General features: G+C 39.5%; 1 protein-coding gene across 2 annotated transcripts; it reads left to right on the top strand.

Annotated features, from left to right (window-relative positions):
- The first annotated feature begins 5,331 nt into the window (after positions 1-5,331).
- MANSC4 (MANSC domain containing 4) lies at positions 5,332-13,619 on the top strand. Of its 2 annotated transcripts, XM_036454999.2 has the most exons (4): positions 5,332-6,146; positions 9,410-9,544; positions 12,333-12,540; positions 12,690-12,827. In XM_036454999.2, the coding sequence occupies exons 1-4, from the start codon at positions 5,918-5,920 to the stop codon at positions 12,787-12,789; spliced, it is 672 nt and encodes a 223-aa protein (XP_036310892.1). In that variant the 5' UTR covers positions 5,332-5,917; the 3' UTR covers positions 12,790-12,827. The 2 variants fall into 2 exon arrangements, with proteins under 2 accessions (XP_036310892.1, XP_036310889.1); XM_036454996.2 differs by having other exon boundaries at positions 12,333-13,619.
- Positions 13,620-13,824: the final 205 nt, after the last annotated feature.

Here is a 13,824-nt window from a genome sequence, read left to right as displayed (position 1 = left end):
GATCAACTCTGACAGGGAATCTGGGGTGTTAGTTTGACAACACTGGGCACTGATCCTGTAAGCTTCTTGGCCCCGACAGGATAACATCATTTAGGACTGGAAGCATCTTAAAAGATTTGAGTCTTTTTAAAAGCACACAGTACGCTTTCTGTTAAACTAGAAGACCAATATAAACTCTCTTATTTACAAAGCTTGTAAAATATTATTTCTAAGCTTCATAAAAGTATTGCTTATATATACCTGAAGGCATAATTTTATAGATCTGTTATTGACCGATCGTTGAATAACAAAGACAGGCCTTTGTAGTAGCTATGATTCACTTCGAGCCCTTTATATCACCATCTTTTGTACAGGAGACTAAAATAATGGTCAAACAGAGTTAGGCTACTTCTTTAAGAATTTATAGAAAACATGCCTTTTAACCTAGAAGGGGGGAAAATGTAAGTACAAGATGTTTATCTTTTTTTAATATATTTTATTGATTTTTTTACAGAGAGGGATAGAGAGTTAGGAACATCCATGAGAGAGAGTCATTAATCAGCTGCCTCTTGCACACCCCCTACTTGGGGATATGCCCGCAACCAAGGAATATGCCCTTGACCAGAAATCGAACCTGGGACCTTTCAGTCCACAGGCTGATGCTCTATCCACTGAGCCAAACCGGTTTCGGCAAGATGTTTGTCTTAATTTTGCTTTAGCAATAAAAAAAAATTGGAAAACAATGTATAATAATTGCTGCTAACATTTACTGAATGTTATCCTATATAATAAAAGCCCAGGACCATAAGAGTAATGACTGGAATGACCATTCGACCAGTCGCCATGAGGTGCATTGACCACCTCCTAGTACCTCCCCAATCACAGCATGGCAAATGGGGAACCATGGCGAATTGGGGAGGGTGGCAGCAGGGTGGGACTGGGGACTGCTGAGCAGTGGCAGGCACTGAGTGGCAATGAATATCCAGCAGTGAATGGTAGCAAGCATCATGGGGGGTGGGGGGGCGATTTCGTGTGCTGGTTCTCTAGTTACATATAATAGTGCCAGGCACTGTTGGGCTTTACATAGACTGCAATACTATTTTTATACTCTTTCAGAGCTGAGGAAGCTGAGGTACAGAGCTAATTTTCACACATACAATGAAATATCATAGAGCTATTACAACTTTTGATGTAGACATCTTCCTTTAGAGACACTGAAAAATATAAATTGATACTGTATTTAAAAAGCAAACAAACAGGTTCTAGCACTGGCCAGGTGGCTCAGTTGGCCATATACCAAAAGGTTGTGGGTTCAAATCCCAGTCAGAGAAGATATCTAGGTTGTGGGTTCAATCCTGAGTTGGGCGCATACAGGAGGCAACCAATGAATGCTTCTTTCTCACATTAATGTTTTTCTCTCTCTCCCTCTTTAAAAATCAGTAAAAACATATCCCATGTGGGGATTAAAAAACACACACACAAAATTCAGGTTCTAAACTAGTATGAATCCATTCATGCAAAATGGTGTAAATGCATCTGTTTTTTTTAGAGATGTCTAGAAGGATTTTTCAAAATGTTAAGATTATAAGATCTTGAGTAGTTTTTATTTCTTTTTATATTTTTCTATATGGTTTGGTTATTTTAAATGATTATGTAGCAATTTAATAAAAGCGAAACACTTTAAGAAAATTAATGATATTTATATTTCTCAGACCCTATTTCTTTAAAATAATTTGCATCAGCAGTAGCCAGGCCCAGAGCATCCAGGCCTGGAGCAGCCAGGCCAGGAGCAGCAGCCAGACCTGGAGCAACCAGGCATGGAGTGTTGTGGAGTCGAACCCTGGGTTCAAAATGAAAGGAAAGAAGAAGCAGTGCAGCCAATTCGGGTACCAGAGTGTTATGTCCGTCATCACAATGTGTCCCTTCACCCAAAAGGACTGAGAGTTGCCCAGATGACAGCAAAGTAGAAGAAAACTGAAGGCTATGCAAGGGACTGAAGTGCCAACATGGAGTCATCTGAAGAAATTAAAGACTGAAGTGGAAGCTACTTCTTTAATCATGTTCCTGCTCATGCTAGCATCTGTTAGCTTTCAGTCTTCTGCGAAGTCTTGTGCAGCAAGTCCAAGGACTCTGAGTAAATCTACACCAGCAACAAAAGAGACTCATTTAGTAGCTAAAAATATTAATATGTCCATAATTCTGATTTCTCATTTTGTTGTTTTGCATTGGCATTGTTGTTATTATTTAATAGCCAGAGTTTTGCTCTTGACATTCAAGTTTTGAAAATAACATGTATGTGGTTTAGTTTTTGCATTGGCAAAAAAAAAAAAAAAAAAAAAAATCTGAAGATGAGAATAAACTGGTGAATATAATAGAATCAGGGGCAAAGAAAGGGAGTGGATTGATAATTATCAGGGGGAAAGGAGTGTGGGGTGCAGAAAGAGACTGGATTAAAATCATATAACCTATGGATGAGAACAATGGAGGGGGGGGGAGGTAAGGGCAGAGGGTGTGGCAGGAACCTGGTGGAAGGGAGCTATGGGGGGCGGGGGGGAGGAGAAACAAGTGTAATAATCTGAGCAATAAAGATTTATTTAAAAAAATAAAATTAAAATAAAATAATTTGCATCAATTTTATCAAGTGATGAAATGAAAATGGTTAGTAAATATACAATTAGCATCTTTTTAAATAAGGATGAAATATTGACTGTTTTTCAAACGTCTTTTGAATTTAGTAAACCTGTGCTATTACTTCACTACCACTTAAAAATTAACTTTATATTTCAATCCCTCCAATATTCCTAGAAAAAAAATTTTTATCCTCACTTGAGAATATTTTTCTGTTATATTTTAGAGTGGAAGAGAGAGGGAAAGACAGAGAAAAATATCGATGTGACAGAAACACATCAATTGGTTGCCTCCTGCACTTGCTCTGACCAAGACCCTGGCCAGGGAGGAGACTGCAACTGAAGTATATGCCCTTTATAGGAATCGAACCCAGGACCCTTGGGTCCGCAGGCCGATGTTCTATCCACTAAGGCAAACCAGCTAGGGCTAGGACAACTTTTTAATTTGTTTTAACAAGCAAAGTCAACTTTTCCTTTCTTAAAGCATATGGAACAATTTAAAGTATACCACAGTTCTTACTAGGAAAATGGCGCTATATAAACTAGGCTGAACATCTACACAGAGACAAAACTTCCTTTTATTTCAATCACCTATATCAGTGTGCTTTTCAAACATCTTAGGAAATCACCTGGGGCACATACTTATAAAAATAAGAACTCTGCTTCCCACACCAGAGCTATTGAACCAGGCGCTTGGGAAAGATGAGTGGCTGTTAGGGCAGAAGTCTAATTTTTGAATCTCTCTCAAGAGTACCCACTTGGAAAGAAGTATAATATATCACGCATGGCAATAATGCAAAGACCCTGGGTATTTTAAAGCTCTTTTTCAATGTTTTATTCAGAGTTGTAGCTGCTTTCTGATTTCTGTAATCTCATCTCACACGGGCACGTTTCAGATTAGACGTGGCTGGGCCCCATCTCTGTGCCCTTGTGTAACCCCTCCTGTGCCCTGCAGATCATGCGCCAGCTCCCCTTTTCAAAATGCTGGGCTTTAAGAAGTTACTCATTCCAAGACTCAATATTTATGCAATCACCAAAAGAATGTTTACAAAATTGTGAAGCATGCTTTTACATTGGAATTTGTAGATTAAAAAAAAATTAGTTATTGTTGAAGGTATTACATATGTCCTCTTCCCACCCCACCCTCACTGTCCCCTTCCAAAATGCAACTTTGACCTTCACTTGAACATCATTCGATAGCAAAAGGATTGAACAATTGTGGATTGTTCCATTATCCCTGCAGGAAACATGAGAACGTTAAGGAATTAAATCACACAAAAGGAACCACATTTGATGTGATGAAAGATGTGGAGGTTACGAGGTTAGAAAGTAGTCTTTCTGGTTTATGTTCCCAGGGCATGAACTAATTAGAATAGCATGAACTAAACATAATTATGCACGCTCATAAAAAAACAGGGGTACTTTTTTTGTTCATCTGCTCCTTTGCCATTAGGGAGTTTGTCTTCTCTCCCCTTGTGGAACAGATGGATCAGTTAGATTTTTTATAGGTAAGCAACTGAAACTTGCTTTCTATGAATTCATTAGAATAAAGTATACATATCATTTTTAGTGTATTTTATGTGGCTTATGCAGGTTAAGAGTTAATATATAATGTAATTATTGCTTGGAAGAAAGTAAATGGTTTTTTTTGTTGTTGTTGTTGTTCATCCTCACCCTAGGATATTTTTCTATTGGTTTTTTAGAAAGAGTGAAAGGGAGGAGGAGAGACAGAAAGAAACATCGATGTGAAAAAGATATATCAATTGGTTACCTCCCACATGAGTCCCAGCCAAGGCTGGGGATCAAGCATGCAACTGAGGAATGTGCCCTTGACCAGAATCGAACCTGAGACCCTTCTGTCTGCAGGCTGATGCTCTAGCCACTAAACCAAACCAGCTATGGCAAATGTTTTGTTTTTAAAATTATTCAGTCTTTTGAATAATTATTAATATTTACGTTTCTAAAACTCTAAAGATGTGATAGGGTATTATTAGGAAACAGGTGGTGAGATGAAAGTTCAAAGAATGTTGACATTTTTGTGTCAAGTCAGTGAATTGAGTCATTGTGCAAAAAAAGTAGGGAAGAAATATAGATCCCAGGATAGGAAAAGTTTACTTGAATAAAAAAGGAGTAGTTCTTTATGCTCGAATCAGATTACCACTGATGCTCTGTGTAAAATGGATACAAAAAAAGCAACAGTTTTATGCTTTGAACTAATGTCATTTTGAATATCATGGGACATAAAACATACAGTCTTTATGAAAGTAAGAGGCTATTTTCACTATCTTCAATGTTTAGCATTGCCCTGGAAGTACTTTTACTAATATTTATAAATTTAAAAACACTTTACCATTTTCCTAATGCACATTCTTTGCAACCTCTCTGCTTCAATCGGAGACACTGGGTCTTTATGAATCGGCTTCACCAAGAAAGCTACTTTATAACTTCCAAACGTGAATATCAGAAAGCAGATCGGACAACCCCCAACATGAAAGTCTTCACAATCTTCATTGTGAATTACAACTTTTATTTTTGATTGGACAATATACACCTTAATGGGTGTTGTCTCCTATCTAAATTATGAGGCTGTTCATTTTGCAGAATCTTTGTAGTGTTCCTTTAAGAAAGCTTTTGTCTGGCCTTGGAAAAAAAAAAAAAAAAAAAAAAAGCCCTAGTTTCAAAATCACAGCAAAATTAAAAACTTTAATTTTATTTTCAGCTTTCATATACTTTCAAGGTTTCTTCCTTTTTTTTATTTTAATAAAAACAAAAATTTTATACCAGAGAAATAAGAGATAATTGGGAGGGGGGAAGTCTGTAGTCACACAAGTTCCTTACAAAATGATGTCTTGTTTCTGGTGAAATGGATCCCTCCTTTATCTGACGTCAAATGACTAAACTATTGTTGTCCTCAGAAAGGCACTTGGCTAGGCTTTCCACTTGCCTTTATATTTACTTAGTAAAAGGTGTTTGTGGTGATTCACTTTCAGAGAAAGGAGAAAAAAAGAGGAGAGAACTCACGTCTTTAAGGGGCTAAAGGACAAAGTATTGAAATGGCCTGAAAAGTGTTCGGAATTTAACACCAGCACATCAACTGTTCACCTGGGATTCAACTGGGAAGAAACGAAAGAAAAATCAATATGCAGTCAAAGAACAGCCTCGTTTTTCTCGAACGTGACCCTCCAGAAGAGTTCCAAGGAAGCTATTCCTTAGCAACAGCCCCGAAGTCCAGAAACCGCCCTAAACCCTGATGGTCAGCTCCAGCTTCTGCCTGGACGTCAGACTTCCTGCCGAACCTCCTTACCAGGGAAATGCAGGTGGCGGTGGTGGCAGCAGCCCTGATCTTGCTCCTAAGCATGGGGTGGACTTCAGACGCCCTCTGCTCACCCACTATTTTTTACAGGGACTGCTGGATCCGTCGCTACCCGGGCCTCCTAGTCGACCTGGAGGAGTCTCAGAAGATGGGCGCTCAGTTCTTGAGGTATTATTCTGAAAGCACTGGCCAGAAATGCAGCAGGAGCTGCTGTCTGAGGAAGGATGGTAAGTGTCAATGAGATACCTGAACAAAATTAAGAGGAAACTTCCAAAATGAAGACCTAAGTAAGGAGTCCTGGGCAGAGGGTCCAGTGAACAGTTGAAGACAGCTAGGTAAGATGCCCCGAGATGAGGGAGAGGAGGGGGGACGGAGATACATGGAGACTGTCATTTGGGACAGTGTAGGCTTGCTTTACAAATCTAGCCATGACCCCAAATGCTATGGCATCTACAAGTGACAGAATCCTCTTCCTTCACTAAAGTGCTAAATGAAAATATTTCTCCAAGTGTCTACTAACAATATTCCTATATTTAATGTCACAAATATTTATAATAATTTTCTTTTGAAAATTCTTTTGGTGATATTGGTATCAGTTTAAATGTGTTTTAAATGTGTTTGCTTGTGTTGACCAAATGTGGGCTGTATTAAGCAGGAATTTAGATTGGATTCATATTTTGAAACAAATAGGGAGATATATGTCAAATAGAAAAACAAAAAGAAAGGGAAGAAAGAAGAGAGAGATTAATTTTCAAAATATCCTAACAGATATGTTTTGTCTGCAATCCAGAATTAGGGTTTAACATCATCCATAGAACATGCCCAAGCCTGTACTTAGGAAAATGTTCATTGTTACAGAATTTTAAGTTACAATTTTCTTTTCTTTTTTCTTTTTTAATATATTTTAACAGAGAGAAAGGGAGAGAGATAGAGAGCTAGAAATCCCGATGAGAGAGAAACATCGACCAGCTGCCTCTTGCACACCCCCTAAGGGGGATGTGCCCGCAACCAAGGTACATGCTCTTGACCGGAATCGAACCACTGAGCCATACCGGCTTCGGCATTAAGTTACAATTTTCTAAAGACATCTTCCATTTATTTTTCATTCTTCCAAGATGTTAAAGCTACTTAGAAAGAAGCAACAAAGCAACACACCATTTTAAATTATTTCTCTTGGCTGCTCCACACTTTCTTTCCATGATTTGATTCTGACTTATTAATTGCCAATGCCTCCTATTCAATTATGCATGTAAGATTTTGGGGATGCAAATTAGTGTTACTTGGAGAATCTAAACTAACTGTCAAAAAATAAAAAAATAATAAAAACTGTCAAAAGACTGCAGTATGTGATGCTGTCACAGGCTAAGCCCTCAGAGGTTAATCAGGCACAGAGGAGAGAAATTAACTTATTAAAGGGAAATATTTTGAAAAGATAGCCAACCCAGTTTTTTTTTAAATATAGGTATCCCCTCCTATGCCACTTTGATATATATATATATATATATATATATATATATATATATATATATTTACTTATTTCAGAGATGAAGGAAGAGGGAGAGATAGAAACATCAATGATGAAAGAGAGTAACTGATTGGCTGCCTCCTGCCTCCTGCACACCCCCTACTGGGGATCAAGCCCATAATCCAGGCTTGTGCCCTTGACCAGAATCAAACCCAGGACCTTTATGTCCATAGGCCAATGCTCTATCCACTCAGCCAAACTGGCTAGCACCCAGATTTTCACCTTAGAGAGTCTTCTAACTCCCGACACTGTCACTGACAGGCTGTGGGAGAGGGCATACCTTCTCTGCATTTTCTCCTGGCATTAATTTACCTCTGAACACGAGGGCAGCCGTGGCCTCAGGACACTACAAGCATCCAGTCGAGTTCCAGGAAGCATCCTGTGGCTCCCAAGTTGTGATTGCCTTTCTCCAGAAGAAAGGGCACACACACATCTCCCAGTTTCCAGCTGGAAGCCACAACTTAAAAACACCACAATCCTGAATAGCGAACCTGCTCAGAGGGGACTCCCAAACGTACATGAAGATGTACAAACTGTTCCTTACAGCATCCATTTTCCTATCAGAAATTTAACGTCTAAAGTTAGACATTTTTTATTCCTTTCCTTTAGGCTTTACAGCACAGCCTTAGGGAATGTGTTTGTAATCTATAATGCATTAGCAATGTATTAATGACTTATTTTAAAATATATTTTTATTGACTTCAGAAAGGAAGGGAGGACAGAGAGATTCTTGCATGTTCCCTACTGGTGATAGTCCACAACCCCGGGCATGTGCCATTAACTGGAATCGAACCCTGGATCCTTCAATCTACAGGTTGACACTCTAGTCGTAGAACCAAACACTGATTTTCGTCCCATTCTTCCTCCTACTGGAAAGGTACAGAGTGCAGAAACATGGGTGTCCCAGAAGTAACGGGGGCAGGCACCTCCCACAGATAACCTTACTCAGGAGTACAGGTTCAGCAACAGCAATTCCACAGCAGCTCTCGGCATTGCTGAGGTCTGGTCATAGTACACCGTGGCTCTGTAATCTTATTTTATTAGAGAAGATGATACCTTTTGGCCAGTGGATATTCCCCATCAAATGTTTCCAATCCACAGCAGCAGGGAAAATATAATACGTGTTGCACGTTAGGGAGGACAGACTGAAGATCTGCATTCAACAAATATAACTTTAGGTTTTCCAGCAAAAACATCATGTATTTTAAGGAGTAATCTTACTTAGAAAAAGGGAGACAAGATGAGCAAGTAATGCACTCCTAAGAGATGCTTCTAATTCCAGCACCTTCATGGGGCGGGGGAGGGGGGGGGGGGGGGCGCGAGCAGTACCTTCTCAGCATTTTCTCATGGCATCCATTTACCTCTGAACATAAGGGAACTTGCTAAAATCCAAATGCTGACATCCTTCTCTTTCTGCTCCCGAAGGACACAGATTGTGCTGTTCATTGGATGTGCTTTTGCACCATAGGGCCAGAGCACACCTGCAGTCAAGTCAGGGTCAAGGCAAGCTGCCTTCCCGCCATCTGGCCCCTCCCAGTAATGTAGTCATTACTATCTTTGCCCTTTCTGTTATTCCTCTTCTGATGCAGTAGTTGTCACTTCATTTTCCTATTTCTTTCTCTGGTGAACTCCAGTACTTTAGCATTCCGAGAGGGTTATTGCGCCTAGAAATCTGAATATATACATATAAATATATATATATATATATATATATATAATCTCCTCAGAGGTTTCTGCAGCCAATTGAATTTTTCATGAGGTTGGGAAAGAATTCTAGGTGATCCCGTGTGTGAGGGAATATATGAAAGATGACTTAGAAGAAATCAGCAGGTGTTTTCTTTTAAAAGGACGATTATTATAGTTCACATGTGAATCCGATGTTCTTGAAAGAAATATGTTCTCAGAGCTCATCAAAGGGGCAGAAGCCAGGACCATTGCAAAGGTACTTTTCCTGTTCCTTTCCAGTTGCCTGTAACTTGGCTGTCTTCTACCACGATCCTATGCACGACAATGTCAACTGCCTCCATATCCACTGCCCAACGCTGGAAAGCTGCATATTGGAGCCTGGAACCAGTGCCATTTTATATAATGTGACGGAAGGTAATGATCTATATTCTGTTTGTATTTTGAGGAATATTGGTAATATCCTAGTAGAAGCACGCAAAATAGAAACTGGCTGGCAACAGCCACAAAGAAATCCCTAAATCATTATTTTTTCAGTGAGCTCTGGACACTCAAGACAGGTTTTTAGCATCCCGGATTGAAAACTAAAAAGAAAATTCCCTTTAGTTTGACAAGTTCAGCAATGACAAGTTCAGCAATGAAGAGTTAATCCCAGGTGATAACAAATCAAGTGATTGAACAAGAGGTTAACATCGTATTTCACTGATCACACGAGCCCTCACCAGGAGCCAACATAGGCAGGCATTTCTACCGCCGTGGCTGAGGGAACCACTAGAAATGAAAGAAGCTAAACGGCAGTTCTGGGGTCTGCTGACACTGCATACACGGACTCTACCAAGGCGGATGTCAGGGGCAACAAGTGCACCAAGGCTTACATATATTAACATATCATTGGTCACAATGCATATTTTATTTTAGGGGGAAAAAATGTTAAGGGTCCTTTGTCTATGTATATAACCATCTCAGGTGCAAATTAATGAACATAAAAAAGAAAAGGTTTTTATCACCAAAATACAAAGGAGGTAATTTATCGATGTGCAGGCTGTGCTCAACATTGCAGAAGACTGCAGCATGTATCTGCCTTCAAGCTCCTTAAAAATCTAGTTGTATATGATCAGGCTGACGAATGTCACCCATTAAATTAAATTTTTAAAATCTAGTTGGTGCAACAAGTCTTATAAGTACAAAGGCTCAAAAGAAGGGGAGACTAAAGCAAGCTAGGTAATTGAGAAACTTCAAGGAAGAGCCAGGACAAGGAGTTCTGCATCACACCCTGGGGAGTAAGAACCCTGGTGGGCTACCACAGGGCACGTTTGGGGCTGCACGGACAATAAGGGGGAGGTAGGGTAGGCCAGGTAACGGAAGGGAGGTGGGCAGAGTAGGATTAGAAAAGGTACTTAGTGATAAAATGCCGTCATTAAAGAGGTGTCTGGTGCTCTGAGCCTAGGAAAACTATGCAGAATGCAGGTTAGACAATGCAGTCAGGGAGGCTGTGGATCCAGACAAGGTCATGGGAGGTGCAATGACGAGGAGGGATGGCGACCAGCATGTTGAGAAGGAGGAATTGGAGAGCATTAGTTACTTTTTCGATATAGGAAGAGAGGAATCACTTGGCTGGCAGATTCCACCAGGAGTGATGCTAGAATGAAGATGCTACTGTGTCAGACAGAGGCAGACAAAATGACGCTGGTTTTGGGAACGTGCAGAGATGCAGTAGACACAGGAGAAATGAGGTGAGAACTCAGGAGAGAGAGGAAACTGGCATGTGGGTTCCAGTGCTATCATTGCACTGGTGACAGTTGATGAGAACAGTCCTGCTGGAATGGGTACGAGATGAAGAGAAAATACAGTGCAAGACCAAGAACTAAAGGTTATGAAAATTGTACCACCAGTTGGGGCCAAGAAAAGAATCAGCAAAAGAATGGGGGGGAAGAGGGGAAAATGAGAGGCAGGCACGCTCCTGAAACTCATGGAAGAATTTTTTTAAAAAGAGTGGCCAGCAATATCAAGGACAGGAGGGAAGCCAAAGCAATGAGACACAGGTGATGAGGACATGAGAAACTACTGATAACCTCAGAAGCATAATTTTGCCAGAATAATTAGGATAGAAGCAAGGTGGCAAAAACTAAAGTCAGAAATGAAGGCAATGAATATAGGAATCTTTGGGGAAGGGGAGGGAGAGGGGGGGAAAAGAGACAAGAGGGGTACAGAGAAGGAGATTGCTATCAGGAACTATTGGAAAGTTGCTCAGAGTTTTTTCTTCCCTTTTAAAGTCAAAGCAATATTTACACTGGTCTGAAGTCAGAAGAAAAGGAGTTAGTTTACAAAATAGGAAAAAAATACTGAAGACAAAATCAGGACCCTCAGGCACTGGAAAGGGATGAAATGTAGGTTTTGCCCATGATTTGAATATAGTTACACTGCTTAGGGCCTATTTAAAAAAAAAATAAAAATGTTTTTATTGATTTCAGAGAGAAAGTTAGAAACATCAATGATAAGAGAGAATCATTGATGGGCTGCCTCCTGCACGCCCCCTATTAAGGATGGAGCTCCCAAATAGGCATGTGACCTGACTGGGAATTGAACTGTGACCTCCTGGCTCATGGATCAATACTCAACCACTGAGCTATGTCGTTGTCAGGACCTACTTTGTTTCTTAAAAGTGCTCTGTTTCTCAAATGGTTACTGTTTTTGTAGCTCTTGCACTAACACTCAGCATTGTTGCCCCAAAGCACTGGCAGACAGGAAGTACTCTCCATGATATAGCCATATCTGTTTATAACAGGAAATGCTCTGGAAAGTTAAGATAAATTCAAATATGGCAAGTATGTTTCTAAGCCTTTCAGAAGTAAGCAATTATCTTAGTTCAATAACTCATACCAGCAAAACCTGAGACTTCCCCAAACTGTATTTTATGGTCCTTTCTTTAAAAAAAAAAAAAGTTTTTATTGATTTTTACAGAAAGAGGAGGGAAAAGGAGGGAGATAGAAACATCGATGCGAGAGGAATATCATCCATCAGCTGCCTCCTGCACACACCCCTGCTGTGATCGAGCCAGCAACTAGGCATGTGCCCTCATAGGGAATCAAACTGGTCACCTCTTGCTTCCTGGGTTGAAGCTCAACCACTAAGCCATACCAGCCAGGAATATGGTCCTTTCTTTTAAAATAAAAATAACATGAATAATGCCTTATTTATCTTTCAGGTATAGATCCAGATTTGCTGGTTTTTGGACAACCACCTCCCACATATCTAAATACCCGTTCTTCATCTGATAGATGGGACAAACTAAGAAATCTAAAAGCTACAAATTTAGATAAACAACAAACCACCATGATAAATCAAATGCTACCATCAATAGAAGCTCCATCATTAACCACACATCAAGAGTTGGTTAACGCAACCAGTACCAGGTATTCTGAGGAATTAACCACAGATTCTTGGGCAAGATTCATGTCCCTGAATGGTTCCATTGCCACAAAAATAAATAAGGTGTCACGCAGTGCTAATTTCATCAGCAATCCAGATAACAAGACTATTTCTCCTTTCTTTGTGCCCATAGACACAAAACTTTCTCATATACCCATTCCATCCCGACTCAACAGCAGCAAGCAGTTCCTGAACAAAACCAAAGGGTACAACAGCAGGAACCACACATCTGAGAATGAAGACAAGATACCGGATGGGACATCTGTGATTTCAAAGACATGGCTGGTTCCTGTGACCCTTTGTACCTCTGTCCTCTTTCTTTGCTGCTGTTTAGTCATCCTGATATCAGGATGCTGTCGAAAGAAGCAGAGCCAGTATAAACCAGGACAGAGAAAGTCAGGATCCAGGCAAAGGGAAAAAATATAACATTCTGAGGGAGAACTCCTAATAGTAAAAGTTGTAAGAGATTATAAGATTTCAAGAGTATCATTTTTAGTTTTCTGTAAGACAAGGGCAGTTTGTTTAAAAAGTAATTGCATAGGATGTGCCCTCCACTACCAATGTCTAAAAAAAAAAAACAAAAAACCACGCTAATGCTTGATTAATAGAACTGCTTTTTTATGATTTACTTTTTTTTTGAATAGTGTATTCTTTGTCAGTTTTCTAAAATTCTGACGTCTGCAGTTATTTAGCATTGTGTGAGAGATCTGGCTCTAAAAGCTATACATGTATTAACTACCTGAATCCTCATAATTCTAAGTTGGGTATACTATTATTAACCATTATACTAATGTTATCCCATTACACAGATGAGGAAACTGAGGAGAAAAGAGACTAAGTATTTTGCCTAAAGTCACACAGCTGGTAAATAGTGTAGTCAGGACTTAACAGAAAATCTGTTCCCAAAAAGTCCATGCTTGAAATCACTGTTAGACTAAAAGCCTCCATTTTCCTAACAAGCATGGGATACAGGGAGAAAAAAATACTGTTATATCTTATTTGTCTACCATCAACGTCAAATTATTGTTGCACATTAATAAAATCTTAAATTGGTTTGAGTAAATGCTTCCTGATTTTTACAGTTTTCTATGCTCCATTCTTCTCAATCCTAATCCATCTTCATTTTCTAAAGATAACATGCCTTTCAATAATTATGGCATGGAGATCTTTTGAGTTTTACATTAACTTCTGTTGAATAAAGCTTGGGAATTCTAGTTTACATCCCTTATTGTATAGTTTACTCAGATACAAAGCATAACACTAGGTAT

The sequence above is a fragment of the Pipistrellus kuhlii genome, unplaced genomic scaffold, assembly GCF_014108245.1.
Source record: "Pipistrellus kuhlii isolate mPipKuh1 unplaced genomic scaffold, mPipKuh1.p scaffold_m20_p_3, whole genome shotgun sequence".
NCBI classification, from domain to species: Eukaryota; Metazoa; Chordata; class Mammalia; order Chiroptera; family Vespertilionidae; genus Pipistrellus; species Pipistrellus kuhlii.
The sequence above is the reverse complement of the archived record's forward strand: the minus strand, read 5'-3'. Positions and strand labels throughout refer to the sequence as shown.

Excerpts from the sequence above, each read along its gene's own strand:
- MANSC4 (XM_036454996.2), top strand. The coding sequence starts at position 5,918 with ATGCAGGTGGCGGTGGTGGCAGCAGCCCTGATCTTGCTCCTAAGCATG. Across the intron at positions 6,147-9,409 it reads CTGCTGTCTGAGGAAGGATG|TTGCCTGTAACTTGGCTGTC; the intron begins GTAAGTGTCAAT and ends GTTCCTTTCCAG. Across the intron at positions 9,545-12,332 it reads TTTATATAATGTGACGGAAG|GTATAGATCCAGATTTGCTG; the intron begins GTAATGATCTAT and ends TTTATCTTTCAG.